This window comes from Dermochelys coriacea, chromosome 7 (assembly GCF_009764565.3).
Source record: "Dermochelys coriacea isolate rDerCor1 chromosome 7, rDerCor1.pri.v4, whole genome shotgun sequence".
In the NCBI taxonomy this organism is placed as follows: Eukaryota; Metazoa; Chordata; order Testudines; family Dermochelyidae; genus Dermochelys; species Dermochelys coriacea.
In genome coordinates, this window is record NC_050074.1 from 89,117,326 (window position 1) to 89,144,330 (window position 27,005).

Sequence of the window (27,005 nt, forward strand, 5' to 3'; positions counted from 1 at the left end):
AAAGTAAACCATATTTTCATCAAACACTGTGATGAATGTTCTCGGAAAACAGACCTGTATGAAACTTTGCTGGACTTGGTTTGTGATAGCATTAGTGAATCAAACTCCACAGTTCATTTTGCAGCCATTGGAAGTGAACCAACCTCTGCTGGTTTGCTTGTGTGTTTCAGATTTAGAAGCTGTAACTTCTAAAGGGAACATGGCCCCTTCCTCCCCAGCAAGATGCACTCTTCCTATCTATCCAGCCCTTTGACCCTAGAAACCTCTCCAAACCTAAAGATAAAATGGATATTCCTGAGGTGATTGTTGGGAAAAGACAAAGTATTGATGAAGTAAACCAGTTAGTTAGCTGGAAAGGACGTTTATGTAGGGGTCATGGTTAATACTGCGTGAATATTCTTCTATTATGTTCATAGAACATATTAGACCTCAATCTTAGGCCATGTTTGAGTGTGTTTGAGGGCTGTAGTAAATATTTTGTGCACCTCTAACCCACGGTAATCAGATAATATGGTGAGGAGTACAGTATAAGGGCATAGATAGACTCAACAGGCACTGTGTAATTTCTTATCTACCTATTTTCAGATGTCATGAACCTCCGCTTCTGTGTTTTCTGTTCCAGATTAATCTTTCTTTGGGGTTTTATGGACTGAATACAGAATACCCAATTATTCTGTAAATTTTCACTTTTCAGTCTCTGGCATGCAGAATTCCCAATATTCACAAAAGGAGAAAGAAAAAGGTTATTAGGTAGGGGAAGAAAGGAGAAAGAGTGTGAAATAATAGTGCATACCTTTCAGGGGAAATGTGTGTTGTTAATTTTTCTTTCTTTCTGCTAGCAAATGCAGTTTGGTTTATAGAAACAAACACAAAACAGGCTGTGCAGTTTAAAAAGCCTTTGGGAACTTGGAGCTTTCTTAGTCTGATACGAGATGAGAATGTGTGATTTCCACTAACAATGCCTTGTTCTCTTCCTTTCATTCAATATAACTTTGTATGTGATACAGACAGTCTAGCAGACTTTAAATAGCCATTAAATCACTGGGCAGTGCTACTGTTAGATATTGGTGGATAAGTTTTTGTTGTTTGATTTTTTTAAAAACATAATTATTAAGTAGCAAATAGGCAATGCATAGAGTGATAGATTCTGAGATAAGTTAGGATACTGAATTACATACTGGAGGCTTGGGAGATTTTGAAGTCATATAATGGCTGCTATTAACATATTTCCTACTTTGGTAATGCATAAAATTACTGTATTCTGGGGAAATTACTGGAGTAAGGTCATATATACAGCACAATTATCCTTTCATTTACCACATAATAGTTTCATTCCATTGACTTTAGATGACGTACCCCTGATATACACTGCTGGAAGTAAGGATATGGCTACACTAGAGATGGGCAAATAACTAATTTTTCAATTGGTGGAAGTTCTGAAAAATTGGAGGGGGAAATCAGTTCATCTTAAACTTAATCTGAAATTGGAAATTTTAACGCATAAAAAAAAGGGGGATTCAAGCCTGAGTCTCACACATTCTAGGCGAGTGTCCTAATCACTTGGCTAAAGGTTATGAAGGCATGAAAAGTGGCAGGAACATCACCCTTCCTCCTCCTTTCTATTTTGTGAATGGCTGAAATTATTTATGTTAAATTTGCAGATAGCTTCACGTCAGTCAGAACTGCATTTTTCATCAAATAAACAAGAAAAATCTGTGTCTGGTTTAGCCTACCCAAGCTAACTTGAATCCAACTAGTGCAGGTAACAATAGCAGTGAAAACAGCTCAGTGTAGGCTTCAGAGCAGGCTAATTAGGCGATAATGGACCAAGGGTCCATGCTATGTTTACACTACCCATGCTGATGCTGCGCTTGGGTAGGCTAGCCTGTGCACAGCTTTTACTGTGTAGACATGACCTAAGAGGAGAATCAGGTCCAAAATTTGCATGTGAAGGAAGGAGCTCATTCCTGGTATGAAGCTACTTAAGATTGGACAGAGCTGTTTTTAGCTGTTTCTTTTTCCTGACTATTCTCAAAACACACACAATGACACTGAGGGAGTCTTTTCCTAGAGATTTAAGCTCAAAGTCACAGTTCCTAATATCTTATGAAGTTCCATGAAGGACTGCTACCAACGAAAGAGAAAAAAAATGCAAAAATTCCTAAGGTTTGAAGGCAACTTCAGAGGTGGAACATGAGATAGGATATACCTACGATATTTTGATGAGAATAACCAGTAAGGGGAAGTTTAGAGCTGAAAATATTGCCCATTTAATAAGTAAGCATAAGCATATTTTCCACTCAATGCCTCTGACGAATTGGGTTTTAGCCCATGGAAACTTATGCCCAAATAAATTTGTTAGTATCTAAGGTGCCACAAGGACTCCTCTTTGTTTTTGCATAAACTAAGTGTAAATCATGATGACTACAATAATAATAAAGGACAAGTAACTCAGTTTTACTTTCAGTTTTTAATGAAATAAACTTTACTTTTTAAATTAGGGATTTTTAATGGATTATCATATTTTAAGTAATAAATATATAGACTCTCAGGCCAGAAGGGACAATTGTGATTATCTACTGACCTCCCATATAACACAGGCCATAGAACTTCCCCAAAATAATTCCTGGAGCATATCTTTTGTAAAAACATCCAATCTTGATTTTAAAAATGGTCAGGGATGGAGAATCTACCATGACACTTGGTAAATTGCTTTAATGGATAATTCCTCTTACCATTAAAAATGTATGCCTTAATTCCAGTTTGTCTTTATGATGACAAATCTAGTCACCAGGTGCATGTTCAAAGTGTTTAAGTACAAAGTTTTTTTAAAAAACTGACACACATGACACCTATACACACTCCAATTATAAAAATAAATTTACCTTTTATTATGGCATTTTAATTATGTTCAACAATGCAAAATTTGCTGACTGTGAGTTTCACACGTGCAGTCCTTTTCAGATGTTAATATAGTATTCAATTAGGGTTGTGTCAATCAAAAAGTAAATACTGCTTTAAGTTTGAAAAAAATTAGGTTAACCTTTGCCATTCATTATTATTTTCAGGCATATATACTTTTTAGCTTCTCATCCAAGCCAGAATATAGAATGAATGTATATATTTTATATCTTATTCATTCTATATTCTGATATATATTGTTAGATATAGATATTCGGGCCTGTCTGTAAAGGCCTATATTCTAAGAATTTAGGTGTATTCTTATCACTTAGCTAGTTAAAGAGGTTGTCATAAGTATAAAGGGAAGGGTAAGCACCTTGAAAATTCTCTTCTGGCCAGAGGCAAAACTCTTTAACCTGTAAAGGGTTAAGAAGCTAAGATAACCTCGCTGGCACCTGACCAAAATGACCATGAGGAGACAGGATACTTTCAAAAGCTGGGGGGAGGTAGGAACAAAGCCTCTCTCTCTGTTTGTGTGATGCTTTTGCCGGGGACAGAACAGGAATGGAGTCTTAGAACTTAGTAAGTAATCTAGCTAGTTATGCGTTAGATTATGATTTCTTTAAATGGCTGAGAAAATAAGATGTGCTGAATGGAATGTAGATTCCTGTTTTTGTGTCTTTTTGTAACTTAACGTTTTGCCTAGAGGGATTCTCTATGTTTTGAATCTAATTACCCTGTAAGGTATTTACCATCCTGATTTTACAGAGGTGATTCTTTTATTTTTTCTTCTATTAAAATTCTTCTTTTAAGAATCTGATTGCTTATTCATTGTTCTTAAGATCTAAGGGTTTGGGTCTGTGGTCACCTATGCAAATTGGTGAGGATTTTTATCAAACCTTCCCCAGGAAAGCAGGTGTAGGGTTTGGGAAGATTTTGTGGGGAAAGACATTTCTAAACGGGCTCTTTCCCATTTATATATCTGTTAGACGTTTGGTGGTGGCAGCAATAAAGTACAAGAGCAAAAGGTAAAATAGTATGTACCTTGGGGAAATTTTAACCTTAGCTGGTAAAAATAAGCTTAGGAGGTTTTCATGCAGGTCCCCACTAGAGTTCAGAGTGGGGAAGGAACCTTGACAGGTATAAAAGAAAGAATCAAAATCACTGTCTGCCGGTGTAAGGTCCTTCTCTTACTGTGACAGTCTGAAGCCCTGTCCTTAGGCTAAGATCTCTGGCTAAGCAGCAGAGGCAGCCATAAACTTGGAAGCGACCGGTCAGATCCTCACATTTCAAACTAGTCACATTGAAATAAGGTGCTATTGGGCTGTTAGGAATACCATCCTGATAATGCCTATCGCCTCCAGAGAATGGGAAGTGCCTAGAAAACGTAAAAGGAAACTTAGTTTGATAGCATCCTGTCTGGGAAGAACACACTTATCAATAGCTGGGATGTGAAATCCTCATTTCTTTGTTGTTCTATCACTGTAGTCCCCATTTCCCTATTGTTTGTCTGTATAATCACTGTCTGGTTCTGTGATTGTTTCTGTTTGCTGTATAATTAATTTTGCTGGGTGTAAACTAATTAAGGTGGTGGGATATAATTGGTTAAATCATGTTACAATATGTTAGGATTGGTTAGTTAAATTTCAGTAAATTATTGGTTAAGATATAGCTAAGCAGAACTCAAGTTTTACTATATAGTCTGCAGTCAATCAGTAAGTGAGTTAGTGTGTGTGGGGGGAAATGGGAACAGGGAATGGGGGTGGGGAAATTGGAATCGTGTTTAGCTAAGGGAAGGAATGGGAACAGGGACACAGGTAAAGCTCTGTGGTGTCAGAGCTGGGAAGGGGGACACTAAGGAAGGAAACTGGAATCATGCTTGCTGGAAGTTCACCCCAATAAACATTGAATTGTTTGCACCTTTGGACTTCGGGTATTGTTGCTCTCTGTTCATGCGAGATGGATCAGGGAAATAAGTGGGTGAAGGAATAAGCCCCCTCACATACATAGATATATTCATTCTATATTCTGGCTTGGATGAGAAGCTGAAATGCTAAAATTTCTTCATGCTGCCAATTTATCCTGTCCTCCCTTCCTCATCTGCCTGCCTTTTAAACCATTCCTGTATCCTTCACCTTCTTTCTCTTGTCCAGCGATTGCTAAAGAACACTGCACCTGCAAAGATACACAACAAGTTAACACAAGAAATTAAGAATATTGTCCTCAGTTGAAATTCAGTGGGAATTTAGGTTGGAGAAAAGTTAGTGCACGTACAGTCCCATATTTCACCGAAACATATCCATTCCAGTTTTCTTTGCTTCCCATGGAAATAATGACTTTGGATTTTTAATTGAAACAAGCTAACAGCATAACTTAGGGCTTGATCCTGCAAATACTTAAGCAAATGATTAGTTCCATTGAAATCAATGGGATTGCTCACGTCATTATTCATGACTGAGTTACATCAGCCTTAAGAGGTCCATCTCTAGCAAAGTTCTAGTAAGGTCCATGTCTAGTAAGTTCTGTTTCCCCAAAAAAGTTAGCTACATGCCTCTCTCTTTCACTGCCCCCCACCATGTCTGCTGTTGCTATTGCTGTCAAATGGTCTGAAAAAAGTGTCAGGTGAGGATGAGGGGGAGTTAGTCATAATCTGGGATCAGTGTAGTTGTAGCTATGTTGGTCCCAGGTTATTAGAGAGACAAGGTGGGTGAGGAAATATCTTTTATTGGACCAACTTCTGTTGGTGAGAGAGACAAGTTTTTGAGCCACATAGACCTGCTCTTCAAATCTGAGAAAGAAATTCCAAGCATTACAGCAAAATGCAACTGCTAGCAGCAAATATCTGATCTGCAAATGGTAGCAGCAAATATCTCTAATGGCTGGTGATAGAACAGTAGATGGGGGGGCTCTGAGTTACTACAGAAAATTCTTTCCTAGATGTCTGGATGGTAGGTCTTTCCCACATGTTCAGGGTATAACTGATCACCGTATTTGGGGTTGGGAAGGAATTTTCCTCTGTATAAGATTGGCAGAGACTCTTGATTTTTTTTTTTTGCCTTCCTGTGTATCATGGGGTATGGGTCACTTGCTGGTTTAAACCAGTGCAAATGTTGGATTATATGTAACTTGAAGTCTTTAAACCATGATTTGAGGACTTCAGTAACTCAGCCAGAGGTTAAGGGTCTGTTACAGGACTGAGTCAGTGAGGTTCTGTGGCCTGCAGCTTCGAGGTCAGATGCTAGATGATCACAATGGTCCCTTGTATGCAAGGTGGAAAAGGTTGTTTAGCATAAGTAGTTAGCACATATTGTAAGGGACCATTCAAGATAGAGTGGCCTGTTAACATCTCTGCAGGCAAAGGATAAAAATATGGGGGTAGTGGGTTATAGGTTTTTGTAACAAGCTGTGAATTCAGTGTCTCTGTTCAGTCCATGGTTTTTGGTGCCTAGGAGAGTAATGAATTCAAGATCCCAGGCTCATCTTTTGAGAGTGTTGTGCAGGATTTCCTTTGAGGATGAGGACTGAGAAGTCAGATACAGAGTGATCACTTTGTGAAAAGTGTTCTCCCACAGGTGATGTGGTGTTTTTGTCTTTTATCATTTTCCTGTATGAGTTCATTTGAGAGCATAGTGATTGTCTGGTTTCACCCACATAGTTGTTATTGAGGCATTTAATGCACGGATGAGGTACACCATGTGATTGGCATGTGTAGGATCCCTGGATCTTAAAAAATATGTTGTAGGGGGTGTTGAACATTGTTGCAGCAGAGATATGTCTGCACGTTTTGTATCTGTTGTTTTGGCAGGGTCTGGTGCCACTTTAAGTTTGTCTATCTATGGTGTGGGGAGCTTGCTTCTGATGATGTGCTTGGAAGGGTTGGGGGGGTTATTTGAAGGGCAGAAATGGTGATTAAGGAAAGATTTCTTTCAGGATGGAGTCCCCATTGAATATGGCTTGTAGTTGTTTGATGATACCTTTTATGGGTTCCAGTGTGAGTGGTAGGTAATAATTATTGGTGTGCGGTCAGATGGGGTTTTATTTCTGTATTGAGGAAGGTTCTCTTGGGATGTTTGGGTGGCCCATTACATGATGCGATCTACTTCTCTGGTAGAATGTCCTTGTTTGGTTTTAAATGTGTTAAGGTGTATATCCTTTCTCCTTGGAATGCATTCTGTGCTATCTGAATGCCTCACTGTAGATAAGACTTCTTGGTGTGTTTGGGGTGCATGGGATCTATGAATGTAGGTGTAGTGGTCCATGGGTTTCTTGTATGTGGTTGTCTGTAGAGTTCTATTGTTGAAGCTGATTGTGGTGTCCAGGAAGTTGAGAGAAGTTGCTTGCATGATGGAACAGGTGCTTAAAGTGCTCCCCTCAATGACCCAGCTAGATTTTTACTGTATTGTGTTTTTTCATTTTAAGCACTGAAGTCTTTAGCTAATCTTGAGAATAATTCTCTGGTATAACTAAAATATTAGTGTTCACATTTTACAGATGAGGAAAGAGAGTCAAAGAAGGTTGAATAACACATTGTTGTCAGACCCAGGAATGGAACTTAGGAGTGCCTGCATTCCACTCCTGTGGTCAGTTCACTAGGCCACTGTGTGTCTGGATAATATAAACAGCTTTATTACAATGGAATATCTATCAGAAATATTTCAAATGGACCCATCATGGTACATAAGAATTGATTTTGAATTTTGTTTGGGGCACATGTTTTATTCGTATTGTTGGCATTTGAATTCATAATAATTCATAAAATGATTGCCTGCATATTTTGAAGTATAATGTATTCTCAAAATACATTGATAAAATAGAAAATAAATAAACAGCAATAATTTAGAAGCTAATTAATATCTGACATGATATTGATGAAGATATTCTTTTAGACTTTGGTCCTGCAAACACTTACACATGTGCTTAACTTGATTACTGTGGGTAATCCCACATCAGTGGGACCACTCCCAGTAGTAAAGTTAAGTACATATTTGCAGGAGTGGGGTTTTTATCAGGATATATTATTTTTAGGATAATATAGTTTCTTTAAAGAAAAACACAATAGAGACATATGATCTATGTTCCAAATTTTTCCCCCTTGAAGTTTGTTTTGCATAGTTAATTTTACATTTTACAGAAGATGTGTCCTTATTATTGCTTTATGTATTTACATGCACACACATTATTTCTTTGCCATTCAAGTAAATGTCCACTATAGCAAAATGTTTTTTTACTAAATCTGAAGAACTGCAAACAGATTTTGTAATTTATCAGCTCTAATTTCCCTAATTTTCATTTCAGACACAAGTGAACCCCATCAATGTCACTCCACCAATAGAAGCTATAGATCAAGACAAAAACATCCAGCCTCCTTCTGATCGACCACGCATCCTCTATTCCATCCTACTTGGTTGGTATCTGCTAATCTTGCTATCATTCATAGTCAGTCACTGTATTAGGATCAGGCAGAGAAAGACTAAGTGGGAAAGCTGAAACATAATACAAGATTCATGTTGTAGTTGGTAGGGGTCAATATCATTGTTCTACTCAGCAACATTTTTATTGCAGTTTTGATATTTTATTCCATTTTGGATTATTAACTATATTGTTATTTATTTAGATTAGATTCAGAATCTTTTGCTTCATCCAGTGAAAATAAGGATGCAGTCAAGGAAAGAAAATATGGACGATGCTTATCCACACTCTCAGTTGGACTGTGTTCCAATTCTGCTGAGAAATAGCTAGGGAAGATAATAATAATAATCCTTGGCTCTTATTCACAGGCACAAACACAAACTAAGCCTTTGTCTACATTTGAAATGCTTTGCTGGTACAGATATACTGACAGAGTCCCTTATTGTTGATGTTGCTTATTCCAACAGGAGTTTTGTCAGCATAATAACACTGCCTCCTTGAATGACATTAGGTAGGCCCACAAAAGCACTTTGATTTCTGCATAACTGTGTCCACACTGGGGAATAGGTGCTGGAACTAGGGGTGCTGAGGGTGCTGCTGCACCTCCTGGCTGGAAGTGGTTCCCATCATATACAGGGTTTACAGTTTGGTTCAATGGCTCTTAGCACCCCCACTATACAAATTGTCCCACCACTCCTGCACTGGGGGTTTTGCCAGCATAACTGTATCAGATAGGGGGAATGGTTCACAAAACTTTGTAGTGTGGTGTAATAATTGTCAGGGGATGGCAACTAGGGTGAGTTTCCTTCTAAAAGCCAAATTTGAACTTTTCTGCCCAGAGAAATTTGGTGCTGTCTTGGTGTCATCCACCTACTCTTTATTTTGTTGTGTTTAAGGTTGTTCACCTGCCCCTTCTCCTCCCTTGCATCAGATTGTCTTCATTGTCCGTGGTCTCTTTTGGCCCTGGATGAATATAGTTCAAGAAGGGGTTCCTGGAGACCTCCCCCTTTCTTTATTGTGGGGGACTTACACTGTATCATTTAACACTCTCCCTCTCCCTCTTGGACAGATAGGAACAAGTTTCCCCAATTCTTCTATGAGCTGATAGGAAAAAGACCTAAAACACTGATTTACCATCACCCAGCCAAACCTCCGCTCCCCACAACATACAAAGTCCAAGGACATACTCCCCTCTGTGATATTCCTCTGATCCACCATCCTGGGAACTGAGAGATTATAAGGTTCACAGAAACACACGCGTCCCATGCAATTTTCTTTTCTAACCATCAGGTGACTGGGTTTCTTTTGGGGAAGAGAGTAGGGTAGGGGTGGTGCAGTTTTAAAATTCAAACTTATAATGGGAAGATACTTACCACTGGAACATAATAAAGCACACACAAGTAGACCCTACTTTGAGTCTCTAGGGGGAAAAAATAAAACAGTAATTTTAGTACTAGTCTTTATTTCTGTTTTTGTCTTCAAAAAGGAACCTTCTGAGGTCTTAAATATGCCTATTCTTCTGCCAGTATGCACTACTTTATAGCTTTAAAACTCTACTACTGGGCATTTTAAATAACTTCAAAAGAAGCATAATGACATACACTGGTGAATTTGAGAGCCTTTATCTGGAAAGGAGTGGAAGTGGATTATTCAGTGAATTTAGTAAAATATATGAGAATGCAGGCTGATATGCTAAGTTTTTGGAGCAGTATTTCAAACATACAATTGAAATAATTATCTGTTGGTCCTTCCTTTCAGCTGTTTCTCATCACACAGGATTTCCTCCATTGTAAACCAAAATATACATCTCCCACACAGACATTGTAAGATTTCACTTGACTGTTATAAATTACTTAAATTAGAAGTGCTGAACCACAAAGTGAGAGAATATGCAATTTTTTTTTACTAATTAGATAATTGAACATTTTATAAGTTTCTTACATTTTTGTGGCCTATTGAGTTACAGTCCTACATTTGCACCATAATAGGTTGAGTTACAGTATGCAGTTAGGTTACCCTGGTCATTATCCAAGTTACTGTGTTCAAATAAAAATTCACCTAACTTTCCAGTTAGAACTAAAAGTTATTAGGAGATAATTTTTCTCTCAGAGAAGCATGTGATTCTTAAGTCCTCTTGCTTTAGGGTATGTTTTCACTGCAGATTTAACCTGGGCTCTTACTTGGGTGTTGCTCCCAAATCTCCTCTGTCTCACACACAAGGTTTTGACCAGAATTTAAGGGTGCTTTCAGATCAAACTAGCTGACCCACCCTAGGGTAGAGGCTAAAGTCTACAGAACTAACTCCACAGTATAGCACTGTAATACTTGATTTCTGATTGCATAGTGTCTGGTATCCTGACATTTGAAAACCTGACACTTGGAAACATTTTTCGTACATTAACTTTTACATTCATCGACTTTCAGGAATTGAACCATATTTCAGTAGTCATGACAGGTCTACATATACCCACTGACCCAAACTGTGTGTATCTAAGGGATAATCTTACACCTGCCTAATGCATTTTTTTCAATCTGTCCTATCTTTAAGAAGATAAATGAATAAATTATATGGTGAGCTGGTTTCCAGTATATCAGCGATGGCAAAACTGTAGCTTGTGAGCCACATGCAGCTCTTTTACTGTTAAAGTGCTGCTCAGAGACCCTCCCATGTTCCCACATTCTCCGCCTACCAGATTTGGTGTGTGGGGGGGTGGAGTTCGGGACTTCTGCCTTGCAGCGAGGTGGTGGGATATGGGCTTCTGCCAAGCGGGGGGGGGGGGGTTGTGGAGCTTCAGCCCCATGGGGCGCATCTACTGGGGCTCCAGTCCTAAGTCCAGGCAGGCACCTCCCGCTGGGCTGAGGCCCTGAGCCCCAGTAGGCACCTCGCATGGAGCTGAAGCCCCGAGCCCCATCAGGTGCTCCTCAGCTCTCAAACTTCTGAAGAATATTGTATGTGGCTCAGAGGGTCAGTAAGTTTGGCCACCCCTGCAATATGCAGTATTGCATATTTGCAGCATCATAAATTATTACATAATTTAAACTATTATTGAAGAATTCTTAGTTTCTCTATATACCTGGAAGTACCACATGACATACTAACTGCACATTCACACATGCCAATAAAGAAAACATTTTTGAAGTATTCATGTAGTATATAAAAATTTTAAATAAAGCCTATGTAGGATTTTGATGGGGGTAGTCAGTCCTCTTAAGCTTCATAGTGCCTAGGGGTCAGCAAACCCCTTTAAGATTTTTGGGAGGTTTGATGTATGCAAGAACCTAGGAACTAGGAGACTGAAGACTAGAGAGGAAGGGGTTCCAGGAATAAGCAGTGTTTTAGGGAGAAAATATTACTGTTTCTGTAATGGCCCAGGACCTGGAGCCTTGCAGAGTATGTGGGACAAGGCTCCCCCTCCCCTAGTCAATTGGGATGAGCTTTGGGAATGGGACTACCATATATGCTTCCTTCTCCCTCATAGCAGATAAATATCACCAGGAGGAGGTCGGATTGCTGAAGCCTCCCAAGTATAAAGGTAAAGAGACTGACTGGGGGAGAGGGGCCAGCAGGAGGAGAAGCTGATTGAGTCCCTGGAGCTGACCTATGTACAATCCAGCTGCATGAGACCTGGAAGGCTCCTGGGTTAAAGTGAGGCAGAGTGACTGTTTAAAGTACAAGCTAGGTCCAGGAGGAGAGCTGGGGCAGAGGGAGCAGAAGGGCAGCAAACCAACAGGACATGAGGGGATGCTCAAAGGCAGTGCCCCATCGTCAGGTTAAACACTACTTTCATGACCATCAAAAGAGGCCCATAATTTACATTCATTATAAATGAAAATTAATTTCTGTACAATCTGTCTTCACTAGAGAAACATATACATTATAATAAATCTCCACCAGTGGTGTATACAATCAGATTATCCTCACTTACACAACCTTTATACCAAGATTGCTCCCCTGACTATACTACTGTTACTCCAACGTAAATGAGAGGAGAACCAAGATCATAGCTATTTCTTCCCCATTGATAATTTTATAAACATGTATTTTATAAGCATTTTATAAAATTGTAGACTCTTCTTTCAGTATTGCCAAACCCAAGCATTCTAATATCATGAATCAAGCCCTGAAAAAGTCATAACACTGGCTTTAAAATAACGATTTATTTTTAAATGAGGGGTTTTTTTCTCTCTTCTGGTTTCTGAGCCATTATAGTGCACTTGCTTCTTGATTTTAAGCTTTCCTCCACAATCATGGGCTCTACAAACCTGCTTTTTTATTTTTTATTTTTTTTTAAAAGGAGAGCTGAGATTTTCATGCAGTCTGTTCCTTCCAGTTGATGGAGTTTTAAGAAAAGCACAACAAATTTCACAATACTTATTATAGAATCTCAAGATCTGGCAAAAGCTCTTCTTTCTCCTTCTCCATATAGATAGTTGCTCTCTAAGTCCTTCCTTGCTTCTTCCCGTTTAATTCCTCCAGAATTCACCCTCTCTTTACTGTCCCCACTGCAGCAACCACCGCAGAAACCATGTTATCTCACATTTTGATTACTGTAATCTTCTGTTGTATGACCTCACTGCCTCTCTTATCCCTTCCTCCTCCAGTCTGTCCAAAATATCTCTATTAAAGTTCTCTTCCACCAATCTGTCCATATCTCTCTGTCTCCATTGGCTTCTGTATATTGCTGCATCAAGTTCAAGCTCCTCATCCTTACTTACCATATCCAACATAATTTTCTTCCCATTCTATCTTATATCTTTGGTCTTGTTTTCCCTCAGGGACACTTGTGTGTCCTGCGTTCAATCCCTTTGCTTCTTCCATTCATCTTCTTTCCTCAGTCCAAGCTTCAAACCTAACATTCTGCCTCCTATGCGTAGAGCAACCGATCAGTTTTTATCTGTTGAACACCCAGACCTGCTGGAGGTTCAGTTTTTCTGAAAATCAGGCTACTATTTGTAGATGTTTAGATATCAGTATAGGAGCTTAACTTTAGGCATTCTTTTTAAAACAGAAAATGGCTTAGGTTTATAAACTTGACCTTTATACAAGACTTGTGTGACAAATTGGAAATATATATATTTTTGATGAATATGGTGTGTGTAAGGGAGGGGGCATGATTGGTTGCTTGATATCAAAAGGGTTCTAAAGGAACCAAGCAGGAAAAGCAAAATAATCACAGGAGATAAGATCAGACTCCTTGAGGAAACAATGAGAGAGCTGTTTATTGAGGGATACACCTTACTTGGCTCCCCTCCAGCTGAGAATGATGTACTCTTTCCAAGGTTAAGCCTAGGATCAAAGGAGGATCCTAAACTAGAACAAGACCCCAGTCCTAGAAAAGAGAGGGGATTAAGTGTGAGTGGACAGAGCATAACTGGGTACTGTCAGGGAAGCAAGAAGACCCACAGAGACAGAGGGAGCGTGCTGCTAGCAGGACAGTGCTTCTCCCAGCACAGGGATGGAGGTAATTAGACTATATGGCATGTATCAAAGCATGCAAAGAAAATGTAAGGGTTTGGTAAGAGGAAATATTCATATATTCAAAACATAAGCCTTTATTATTTTTACCCTTTGCTCCAGGTGCTTTATAATTTTGGGTGAAGTAATAACTAATAGTTTGTTTTGAAGGTGCTGTTTCTGTGTCCAAAGGGAAACTTACAGGTGCCAAACTCAGTCAGGTCTGTTGCATTGACATGGTTGGGTTATCGGGGGCTGCCACCCAGAGTTCCAGTCCCCAAGTGGTTGAAATGTGTGTTTCCACTCAGAGAGGGATGAAAATATATTCTCCTGTGTGTCTGTGAGCCTCTGTCTGTTTCTCTTCCAATCTGGTTCTTTCTCAAGTGTATGGATGACCTGACTTCTCCTGTTGTAAAGAGTTTGGGGCTGTGCTGAAGACTGGGCTAGTGCCCTTAAGGCTGGCTCTAATATTCTGGCAGTCTTTGATCTCCAGACACACCTCTAGGATGAAATATCCATTTCCATATATTGTACAGAAATACCATACTGGTGACAAATACATATACAGTGATAAAAATTATTAAAGAGTACCCCCACACCTTTCACAGAGTGATCCAGTAAATAATCCATTTATGAATACTATAAAAAGAAATATTTTAGACACTTAAAAGTAACTGATATATGTAGTATTTACAACATACAATGCATGATAGTGTGGTGTGAAGTTTTTATCACCACTTGTTTAAAATGACCAGTATAAGGTACACCACTCTTGAGTACTACGGCCATTTCAAAATAATAAAATCTTTTCAACATATTATATCAGTACTTGTTTTGTTTGTGGGTGAGTGTGTGTGTGTATATATATATATATGTACACACAGGTATGTGTGCAATATTTTACATATATTATCTCCATCTCCTGTTGTCATAAAATGTCATAAATATAAAGGGAAGGGTAAACACTTTTAAAATCCCTCCTGGCCAGAGGAAAAACCCTTTCATCTGTAAAGGGTTAAGAACCTAGGATAACCTCGCTGGCATCTGACCAAAATGACCAGTGGGGAGACAAGATACTTTGAAAGCTGAAGGGGGGGAGAAACAAAGGGTCTGGGTCTGTCTGTGTGATGCTTTTGCCGGGGACAGAACAGGAATGGAGTCTTACAATTTAGTAAGTAATGTAGCTAGATATGCATAAGATTATGATTTCTTTAAATGGCTGAGAAAATAAGCTGTGCTGAATGGAATGGATATTCCTGTCTTTTTGTAACTTAAGGTTTTGCCTAGAGGGATTCTCTGTGTTTTGAACCTAATTACCCTGTAAGGTATTTACCATCCTGATTTTGCAGAGGTGATTCTTTTTACTTTTTCTTCTATTAAAATTCCTCTTGTAAGAAACTGGTTTTTTTTCATTGTTCTTAAGATCCAAGGGTCTGGGTCTGTGGTCACCTATGCAAATTGGTGAGGATTTTTATCAAACCGTCCCCAGAAAGGGGGGTGCAAGATTTTGGTGAGGATTTGGGGGGGGGAAGATGTTTCCAAACTACTCTTTCCCAATAATAAACCCGGTTAAACGTTTGGTGGTGGCAGCGAAAGTCCAATGGCAAAAGGTAAAATAGTTTGTACCTTGGGGAAGTTTTAACCTAAGCTGGTAAAAGTAAGCTTAGGAGGTTTTCATGCAGGTTCCCACATCTGTACCCTAGAGTTTAGAGTGGGTAAGGAACCTTGACACCTCTGAATTAAACATTTAACTCTTGTGTACACCTGTTTTCCATTCCATGTTTTTTGCAGTTTTATTACCAGCATTGGGAGCAACTGATTTTCTGGATATTCTATAAAGTAGAATACAGCATTCATGCTATTCATTCATTCTCTCTCTCTCTCTCTCTCTCTCTCTTTTTGACAAAGATGAAAGTGCCTATTCAGTACAAGATATTGCTTTTTCAATATGCTAACAAAGATGATCAGGGTGGCTTTTAGCTCACACATTGAGTTTCTTTAGGCACTGTCAGAGTTGATAGCTTTCACTCCCTGTGGCAAGGATCTTAAAAGAGTAGAATTTCCATAATGGAGCCCAGGACTCCTGCAAAATTCTAGTTCTGCAATAGGTTTTAACTTTTGGAGAAACATAACTTCCCTTACAGTAAACCCTGTAGATCACAACTGTGTATGGGTCTGTACAGTGCCACTTAACAGAGGAAAACATTACCAATAATTTTGTTGTTAACCTCTTCAGCAATATATGCAATACTCCCATAATAAACCTTTCTGGAGCACTTGCTAATTTGTGGTAAAAAGTGCTGTCTTTGTATTCTGCCAAAGCTGTTATTCAAGTACTACCTTTTTTACCTCATCCTTTTCATAGATTCATAGATTCATAGATACTAAGGTCAGAAGGGACATTCTGATCATCTAGTCCGACTTCCTGCACAGCGCAGGCCACAGAATCTCACCCACCCACTCCTATGAAAAACCTCACCTATGTCTGAGCTATTGAAGTCCTTAAATCGTGGTTTAAAGACTTCAAGGAGCAGAGAAGCCTCCCTCAAGTCAACCATGCCCCATGCTACAGAGGAAGGCGAAAAACCTCCAGGGCCTCTCCAATCTGCCCTGGAGGAAAATTCCTTCCCGACCCCAAATATGGCGATCAGCTAAACCCTGAGCATATGGGCAAGATTCACCAGCCAGATACTACAGAAAATTCTTTCCTGGGTAACTCGGATCCCATCCATCTAATATCCCATCTCAGGGGATTAGTCCTATTTACCCTGAATATTTAAAGATCAATTACTTACCAAAATCCCATTATCCCATCATACCATCTCCTCCATAAACTTATCAAGTAGAATCTTAAAACCAGATAGATCTTTTGCCCCCACTGCTTCCCTTGGAAGGCTATTGCAAAACTTCACTCCTCTGATGGTTAAAAACCTTCGTCTGATTTCAAGTCTAAACTTCCTGGTGGCCAGTTTATACCCATTTGTTCTTGTGCCCACATTGGTGCTGAGCTGAAATAATTCCTCTCCCTCTCCTGTATTTATCCCTCTGATATATTTATAGAGAGCAATCATATCTCCCCTCAACCTTATTTAGTTAGGCTAAACAAGCCAAGCTCCTTAAGTCTCCTTTCATAAGACAAGTTTTCCATTCCTCGGATCATCCTAGTAGCCCTTCTCTGTACCTGCTCCAGTTTGAATTCATCCTTTTTAAACATGGGAGACCAGAACTGCACACAGTATTCTAGGTGAGGTCTCACCAGTGTCTTGTATAATGGTACTAAAACCTCCTTATCCCTACTGGAAATGCCTCTCCTGATGCATCCCAAAACCGCATTAGCTTTTTTCACAGCCATATCACATTGGCAGCTCATAGTCATCCTGTGATCAACCAATACTCCAAGGTCCTTCTCCTCTTCTGTTACTTCTAATTGATGCGTCCCCAACTTATAACTAAAATTCTTGTTATTAATCCCTAAATGCATAACCTTACACTTCTCACTATTAAATTTCATCCTATTACTATTACTCCAGTTTACAAGGTCATCCAGATCCTCCTGTATAATATCCCGATCCTTCTCCGAATTGGCAATATCTCCCAGCTTTGTATCATCTGCAAACTTTATTAGCACACTCCCACTTTTTGTGCCAAGGTCAGTAATAAAAAGATTAAATAAGATTGGTCCCAAAACCGATCCCTGAGGAACTCCACTGGTAACCTCCCTCCAACCTGACAGTTCGCCTTTCAGTAGGACCCGTTGCAGTCTCCCCTTTAACCAATTCCTTATCCACCTTTTGATGTTCATATTGATCCCCATCTTCTCCAATTTAACTAATAATTCCCCATGTGGCACGGTATCAAATGCCTTACTGAAATCTAGGCAAATGAATCCACTGCATTTCCTTTATCTAAAAAATCTGTTACTTTTTCAAAAAAGGAGATTAGGTTGATTTGGCACAATCTACCTTTTGTAAAACCATGTTGTATTTTGCCCCATTTACCATTGACTTCAATGTCCTTAACTAATTTCTCCTTCAAAATTTTTTCCAGGACCTTGCATACTACAGATGTCAAACTAACTGGCCTGTAGTTACCCGGATCCCTTTTTTTCCCTTTCTTAAAAATAGGAACTATATTAGCAATTCTCCAATCATTCGGTACTACTCCTGAGTTTACAGATTCATTAAAAATTCTTGCTAGTGGGCTTGCAATTTCAGGTGCCAATTCCTTTAATATTCTTGGATGAAGATTATCTGGGTCCCCCGATTTAGTCCCATTAAGCTGTTTCAGTTTCGCTTCTACCTCAGATATGGTAATATCTACCTCCATATCCTCATTCCCATTTGTCATGCTACCATTATCCCTAAGATCCTCTTTAGCCTTATTAAAGACTGAGGCAAAGTATATGTTTAGATATTGGGCCATGCCTAGATTATCTTTAACCTCCACTCCATCCTAAGCGGTCCTACTTCTTCTTTCTTAGTTTTCTTCTTATTTATATGGCTATAGAACCTTTTACTATTGGTTTTAATTACCTTTGCAAGGTCCAACTCTACTTGACTTTTAGCTTGTCTCACTTTATCCCTACATGTTCTGACCTCAATTAGGTAGCTTTCCTTGCTGATCCCTCCCATCTTCCACTCCCTGTATGCTTTCTGCTTCTTCTTAATCACCTCTCTAAGATGCTTGCTCATCCAGCTTGGTCTACAACTCCTTCCTATGAATTTTTTCCCCTTTCTTGGATACAGGCTTCCGATAGCTTCTCCAGCTTTGATTTAAAGTAATCCCAGGTCTCCTCTACCTTTAGATCCATAAGTTCTTCAGTCCAATCCACTTCCCTAACTAATTTCCTTAATTTTTGAAAGTCACCCTTTTGAAATCAAAAACCCTAGTTGCAGATTTATTTTTGTTAATCCTTCCATTTAGTTTGAACTGAATTAGTTCATGATCACTTGAGCCAAGACTGTCCCCTACAGCCATTTCTTCCAAGAGGTCCTCGCTACTCACCAAAATTAAATCTAAAATGGCATCCCCTCTAGTCGGTTCAGCAACTACTTGATGAAGGAATCCATCAGCTATCGCATCTAGGAAAATCTGAACCCTATTATTATTACTAGCACTGGTCCTCCAGTCTATATCTGGGAAGTTAAAGTCTCCCATGATCACGCAGTTTCCATTAGTATTTACTTTATTAAAGACATTAAAAAGGGCTCTATCCATATCCAAATTAGATCCCGGAGGTCTATAGCACACCCCAAGCACTATCGTAGGAGAGGCTTTACTAGTTTTCTTCCCCAATGTAATTTTTGCCCAGAGAGACTCTGTCTTATCCATTGCATCGCTTCTTATTTCTTTACATTCTACCTCATCATTGATATACAATGCTACTCCACCTCCTTTAACTTTGTTTCTGTCTTTCCTAAACAGCACATACACTTCAATACCTGTAGTCCAGTCATGACTACTATTCCACCATGTTTCTGTTATCCCTATAATATCTGGTTTCACTTCCTGCACCAGTAGCTCTAGTTCCTCCATTTTGTTACCTAGGCTCCTCGCATTGGTGTATAAACATCTTAATTTTTGCTGTTTGGCCTTGCTCACATTTTGTACCCTATTAGGCACAGTCATTCTACAGCCAGTATAACCTATTAGACTAGTGTCCATACCGCCCTTGCTCCTTATATACATTCTCCTACCCACGGCTGTATCCTTTCTTACTTCGTCTTCTTCCCTCTCAATGCTAAAATCTGGCATGGAGATTTCCTGGACATCTCCCAACCATCTCCCCCTAATTCCTAGATTAAAGCTCTCTTTATCAGTTGTGCCAGCCTTGATCCTAGAAGTCTATTTCCTTCCCTACTCAGGTGAAGTCCATCCCGAGAGAACTGTCCTCTCTCCGTGAATGCCTCCCAGTGGCCATACATCCCAATGCCCTCCTTATAGCACCACTGCCTAAGCCATCTGTTGACAGTCATAATCTTGTCACACCTTTGTTGCCCTTCTCTAGGAACAGGAAGGATCCCGCTAAAGATCACCTGAGCCTCAATTTCCTTAAGCGTCTTCCCCAGCCTAGCATAGTCTCCCTTAATACTTTCCAGCGAGAATCTAGCCGTATTTTCACCTCTGCATACCTCTTCTCTTTTCTTTCTAAATCTTAAAAGTGAAAACTCTGTAAGTAAGTAGAAAATGTCTCTATTATATTGTCTTTGCACAGATTTACAGACCAGCACATGGTTACATTTATGCACTTTGAGTAGTCGCATTGAAGTTAATGGGACTTCTTACAGTGCACAAAGTTAAGTACATGTGTAAATCTTTGTATAGTGGGCCTAATCTGTCACTTAGCAGTTGTTTACTGAGGCTAGCAGTGAGATATTTTCTGCTTTTGTTTATCTGATCCTACCATTCTAAAATACTTTTAAAAAAAGGAAAATCATACTTTTGAGACTCCCTTCCTCTGTTTTGTACAGTATTAAATATATTGATATATTAAGGGAACATAAATATATTGATATATTAAGGGAACAAAAGGAATGTTCAAGGTCATAAGTGCTGATGTTTTAGTAAAATGTTTAGTGACATGAACACGGACTATAAATCCTCAAATTTATTTCAAAATTGTGAAAACAGCTGTTTTAAAACTTTTGAAAGTTACAAAAGAAAGTATTATATCTGTTCTTTCTTTCTCATATACTGCATAATTTTTTACCCCTGTACTAATTGAATTTGATTTCATTCCTTTGTTAGTTAATAAGTGAAGTAAATATACAGTTTAAATAAAGCTGTTATGCACAGTACTTATTTCTCTCAATTATGTTTTCAAACCTCAATATCTTTTTGCAGGGACTCCTGAGGATTATCCACAATACTTCTGTATGAATCTCACAACAGCTGTACTCAGTCTGCTAAAGCCAATAAACAGGGATTTGCACCAGAAATTTGATTTGGTTATTAAGGTAATTTCAACTGAATTCTCATTTCCACACACTTGCGAAACTGCTTAACATTAAACTCTCTGGAGAAAATTGTGGATATGTTCTACTTTTTTTTTTTTTTGGTAAAGAGTCCGTTAATAAACAAATCACTTCTAGTAAAAAAGGTAAGGTGCACTTTTGAAAAGGAATTATTTAGGGTTCATGATCCTTTACAAATGTTTACTATTAATATTTGTTAAAGTATAAGTTAAAAAAATGTAACTTGTATGTTTAGTTTTTATCAATAGAGTTGAGACAAAAGGGTTTATGCATTTTATATTTCACATTTTTCCACTTCATTTAAACTTTTACGTATATCTAATATGTATACTTAGAAATATGAATTTTAAAGATAATATTCATTATACTGAATACTGAGTCAGAAAAAAACAATGTACACATATCATAGGAGAATTCAATATTTAGAGATGAAGGAAAACAGAGAAGCTGAGATCCAGGTCCATGACTTTGGTTATAAGGTGGGATTTTCAAAGGAACTCAGTGTTGGCCTAACTGTGCTCCCAGTGAAGTAAATGGGAGTAGAGTTAGGTCAGCACTGAGTTCTTTTGAACATCCCACTCCATAATGTATGGGCTCAGCCCCTCTCTGTTTTTCTGTCCTTAATTTCAAAATGAGTTAGGATAACATTCTATAACTCAGATTAATTAGTTGATGTAGAACTAAATGCATAACTCTGAAAACAAGATGGGGGTAGCTACTGCAGTATCTTTGAATAGTATTGTTATCTACAGTACTGAATTCCATTTTAGAAAATATGGGAAGATGGGTCTCAGTGTTACTTTCTTTCCCCGTTTGAAACTTAGAAGTAAGGGAATAGGTAGTATTGAGATTTATATATTCTAATATCTGCATGAAACCTCATAGATTAGTTTTATTTTGGGTGTACCCTAAAAGATTTATGTTTTGCTTAAGGTTATAGTGATAGGGCGCAACAAAAATCATTTGCTTAAGAGATGTGATTTTGTAAGAAAGCAAAATAGTATTCGCTACATTTGGGATAATCCCTTAGGTTGCCTAATGATGCAGAAAGTTGTAGAGGTTTTGCTGCATTTATTAGTAGGTATAGAAGCAAATAATGGGTTATGGAATGTAACACATTAGAGAATATTGTAGTGTCTGAGCCCAAGTTTAATACTGTAGTGTTCTGGAAAAGGGTTGGCTGCCTCCTGCGTACCCCCTCATGGCCAGAGGTCACTCTCTAGTATACTGTTAACAATTTCTCAGGGCCCCTTAACTCTCAGGCCACAGGTAATAAATGGGACCCTGGGGGGAAATGTTTTGAGTCTTTAGACCCTGGCCCTCCATGCCATAATTCCAGTTCAGTCACACTCTCCCTTTAAGTAGAGAGCCTGCAGCACTTTTCCCCAGAGCTAGGTCCCAATTCAAAGCCTCTCTGGTTTCACCTGTCTGGAGCTCAGCCTTCTGGCTTCCAGCCCCCCAACCCTTCTCCGAGTTAAGATCTCTAGTAGGAACTTGGCCCAGTACTCTTAGGATTTACCTGGCTGACACTCAGCCTTTCTCAGCCCTCTGGTTCTGGCTTCCAGGCACAAACCTTTCTCTCAGTCAGGGTCTCTAGCAGAAGCATCCTGCTCACTGCAGTGTCTCCCTTTCACAGCCCCCTTGACCTTAGAGTCTTTCCTGCAGGAGCTTCCCTAAGTTTCCCCAGTCCCTTGCTAGTCTCCTGCTGTTCTTTATAGGGCAATCGTCCTGGTCTCTCCCAGGTGTGGCTCATTCTGTAATCTTAGCCCTGGTCTACACTACAGAGTTAGGTCGAATTTAGCTGCGTTAGGTCGATTTTATAATGAATGCGTCTACACAAGCAACCCCATTCCGTCAACATAAAGGGCTCTTAAAATCTACTTCTGTGCTCCTCCCCGGCAAGGGGAGTAGAGCTAAAATTGACCTTGCTGGGACACAAATCGATGTTGTTGACTTCCGGGAGCTATCCCAGAGTGCTTCAATGTGACTGCTCTGGACAGCACTTTGAACTCCGATGCACTAGCCAGGTACACAAGAAAAGCCCCGGGAACTTTTGAATTTAATTTGCTATTTGATCAGTGTGGCGTGCTCAGCAGCACAGGTGACCATGCAGTCTCCCCAGAATCGCAAATGAGCTCCAGCATGGAGCGAACGGGAGACACTGGATCTGATTGCTGTATGGGGACAAGAATCCTCCTTTCCCAAGTCCTAGTCCCTCTTTGTTTTTTTTGCCTTCCATTGAACTAGTAATGTGTTTTTCGGTTTTGTCTGTTTGTTTTGAACCTTTGGTTCCAAAGATGTATGTTACCACATGCTGTAAATATGCACCATGTTCAGCTCCATTGGCATTATTATATTTTTCTATGGCAGGAAAGCAACAATGTTCAGGGAAACCTAAAAATATGGATGCTTATGGAAATCTTATCCAGACCTTTTGATATTTCCCTCCTATGCATTCTGTCCTTCCTTCTGTCTCTTGTCAACACAGTTAGATATTTCTCACCTGTCCCCATTTCCTGTCCCTTTCCTCTCTGTTTTTGACTGGGCTGACCCAAGAGTGCCACCACACAGGATGCCGCCTTTACCACACACTCTGAGCACATATTTCCAGGTCTGGTCCTATTCTGAAAATCCCTTGCTTAATGGCCCCAAACACAGTCATAGTGGAAAGAGGAAGGAGACCAGCTATGAAAAGCCCAACTTCCTTCTTTTGCTGAAGGACAGTCTCTGGATTCACTGATGCTTAGAAATTTGTAGGGCTCCCATTAAGCTATTTCCTTGCCTAGCAATGTTGGGATTTCCTACGAAATTTTTTCCACTCTGCTTATCCAGAGCATCTTGTTCAGTTTTGGGAGAACACTTTATCCACTTCTCTGGGATCCAAAAAACCTCAGTTCGACTCCAGATTTAATCACTCAGGTTCTTTATTTGGCACACAGCAAAGCTATGCTGAGCTGATCAGACTCATGTGTAGAAGGTGGGTATAGGGCATACCACATCTGAAGTTGCAAAGAAACCCTCTCCTTTCATACACATTTACACATCTCATTGCATTTACTATACATTGTATCACACTTTTGGGGGGTTGGCTTGATCACTTTGCAGGAACCAATTCCTGTACAGCATGCTCTGTCCATGAGAGGGTTCATGCTCGACCTCCTCCTTACATTCTTAACTTTTCTTGTCCATTGTTAGTAAATGGTTCCATGGGAGTTCTCCCTCTTATCTTAGCTGGCTCAGGCATTCTGTCTTTTTGAACCTTATGATCTGTTTACCACCATAATTCTGTTCTCCAAGAAATGAGGCCTTCCTAATGTGTTAATTACTTGTGTCAGGCCAGGCCTCAGCTATGAGCAGTGCTCACACCACTGTTTCTCAAAGAGAAACATATCAGTGTTCTGTTCCCTTTGCCTAAGAGCTGAGTGCAATCCAGTACCTCCATTGATTATGGCTGCTTGCTAGTTGTAGTACTTCTTCCCAGAGGATACCAGCACATTCAGTATTCTCCATCACTATCTTCTGCAAGTTCTTGCTTGGCCTTTCTTGCTTTTTCTTTCCTTCCTTGGGTACCCAATTCAAAGTTTGCTGAATATGTCTCCCATCTTCTGTACAATATACTTGTTGCAACCACCTGAGCCTTCTTTCTTTGATGATATTTTCTAACATGTCCTGCTATGTTAGATTCCTTAGTTTTGCATTTATTTTGTTTTTCCATGAATTGTATAGCATCTCCCTCAGCCATCTATGTTGGGCAGCCTCCAATCTCTGTCTTTGCTCCATACACTAGTGTGCTTAGTACAACTGCATGGTATAATCTGATCTTTAGTTTAGTATGGAGATCTCTGTTTAACCAAATGCTGTTCAAACAGGAGCAATTTTTCACTCAGTCAATTGTGAATGGGGAGGAATGGTTGTAGATACCTCTAGGTCTGTCTCTCCTCTCCTTCCCTGGGAGGGGAAAAGTGTGTAAGTGCTGTTGATCAGAAGAGACTAAGGAGATATTCTCTTCCTAGCACTGTCTCTACTTTACATGCACACAAAACAAAGTATGCTGTTTGATAGATAAGCCTGAGGTTAAAAGGAGAGGACAGGGATTGAGGTGCAGCTGATGGTCAACAGTGAACACAGTCTGAATGCTGTCTGACAGATAAAGAAGAGCGATTGTGGAGGGTTTGGGTTTGGATGAAAGGAGAACGTTATGTATGTAAAAAAGGTGGGGTAAGCTTTGTATAGTGGGGAAAAAAGGGAAGGAAAGAAGCGAGAAAGGAAGAATTGGAAAGAAGTGTCTTAAAGAAAGAAGGGAGAGTGAAAAGTTTGAGAAGAGAAAAGAAAGGAAGAGGAAAGGAATAAAACCCAGGGAAAACTTCAGCAAAAATGTAATTGTATATAAAATGTGTTGGCAATTGTTACATGACAAGTATATTAATTAATAAATATGTAATTATATGTATTTGCATTATATATGTAGTCTAACACTAGTTACATTATATTGTTATCACATTCTGAGGTTCAGTCCAGACTAGAGAGGGGTTATGTCACCACTTGCCCCGCAACCTTGGGTGCCTCACAATGCTTTGCTGCTGTAGCTCCCAACATGGACCCCTCACAAACAGCATGGAGGTCACAACCTGAGTATCTGAGTATAGTTGCAGCCTGCCAGCAACACTCTAGTCACTCTCTGGCTTCCACCAGCCATTATCACTTGCAAGGTGACTTCAACACGCTCCCAGTCCTGGATTTTCCCCAAAATCTGTGTTCTACACTGTCCAGCCATCTCCTGGACAGCTCAGGTATTATAGGTTCCTTGCCCCTGTAAGGTTTGCTACTTCAATTGGAGTTACCAAACAATTCAATTTAAACACAGTACTGGATTAGTTTTTATTAAAGAATAAAACAAGTTTATCTGAATACCAAGAGAGTGATTTGAAGTCAATATGAGTATAAGGCATTGAAGTCAGAAATGGTTACTAGAGAAATAAAGATAAAACTCTTTCTAGTAACTAAGACTTAACAAGCTAGGTTCAAGGTAAAATTCTTACTACATGTTGCCAGCACAGGGCTGACCAAATTCTCAGGTCAGAACCCATCCCAAAGTCCAAAGGCTGGTTCCTTTGTCTTCTTGTGTGAAAGAGAGTGAGAGAGATAGACAGAGATCCACTTGCCCCTCACTTTACATAGTCCTGTTGCCCTTTTGAAGTGGATTCTTCTGAGAATTACCCTTGAATAATCAAAGTTTATTCAAAGAAAGTGATGCAGAGTCTGAGGTGAAGGTGCCCCCGTACTCTTTCTTCTCTCCGTGTATGCTGAAAGGCAAATTTGCTTTGTCTCCCTCTTGCTGTCACAAGGACTCTGTGTACTACTTATATGTAAACTGAGCTATAAACACATTCCTTTCTTTAAGATAGACACTTTTGGCGGGAGAGAGAGCTCAGTGGTTTGAGCCTGGGCCTGCTAAACCCAGGATTGTGAGTTCGATCCTTGAGGGGGCCATTTAGGGGTCTGGGGCAAAAATTGGGGAATGGTCCTGCTTTGAGTAGGAGGTTGGACTAAATGACCTCCTGAGGTCCCTTCCAATGCTGATATTCTATGATTCTATGAACACTAGCCACAATTTAGCACAGACTAGGCCTCCTCAGACCACAAAGAGAGCTTGAATATCTGAAAATGGCAGCTAGCCAAAAACATGTTGCTGAGACCCCAAGATGTCATGTAACTAATAGGAACAGATCTCTTAAAACTATCTTTGGACATTTATGAAACACAACAAAGTCATGATTCAGGATCCCAAGCCCTCACTTGGATAGACACAGGCCCAATATCTTGGAGAGGTTGACGATGAATATACCAGATGCCCAGCATTCTTTCCTGGTTATTCTGAGGAACAAAGTATTTGCAGTGTTGTAGCTGTGTTGGTCCCAGGACATTACAGAGACAAGCTGAGTGAGGTAATGTCTCGTATTGGACCAATCTCTGTTGGTCCAATACAAGATGTTACCTCACCCAGTTTGTCTCTGAGAACAAGGGATTACAGTGCTACAAGGGAGGGAAACACAATTGCAAATCCACTGCTTGTTGGCATTTTGAATGATCCAGCACCTGTTTTTACTTTCTTTCCGTATTGGTAAGTGCAGTAATCTAAATGCAATTGAAACTATTACAGTTTTAGAATGAAATAAAATTTCCATTTATAATCCATATAATCCATTTCTATACTAGGTTGTCTTCAGTTTTTTTTTAATCTATCAGAGCATAGCTGTCATTTGGAT

The 27,005-nt window shown here is 39.5% G+C and overlaps 1 protein-coding gene across 4 annotated transcripts in view; it reads left to right on the plus strand.

Annotated features, from left to right (window-relative positions):
- The window catches only part of PCDH15 (protocadherin related 15), an 811,839-nt gene that overhangs the window by 393,276 nt on the left and 391,558 nt on the right, over positions 1–27,005 (plus strand). For all 4 annotated transcript variants that reach the window (XM_043518631.1, XM_043518633.1, XM_038411063.2 and 1 more), the window contains 2 exons: positions 8,197–8,305; positions 20,609–20,721. In XM_043518631.1, the coding sequence (XP_043374566.1) occupies positions 8,197–8,305; positions 20,609–20,721 (222 nt within the window). The remainder of the gene's footprint in view (positions 1–8,196; positions 8,306–20,608; positions 20,722–27,005) is intronic.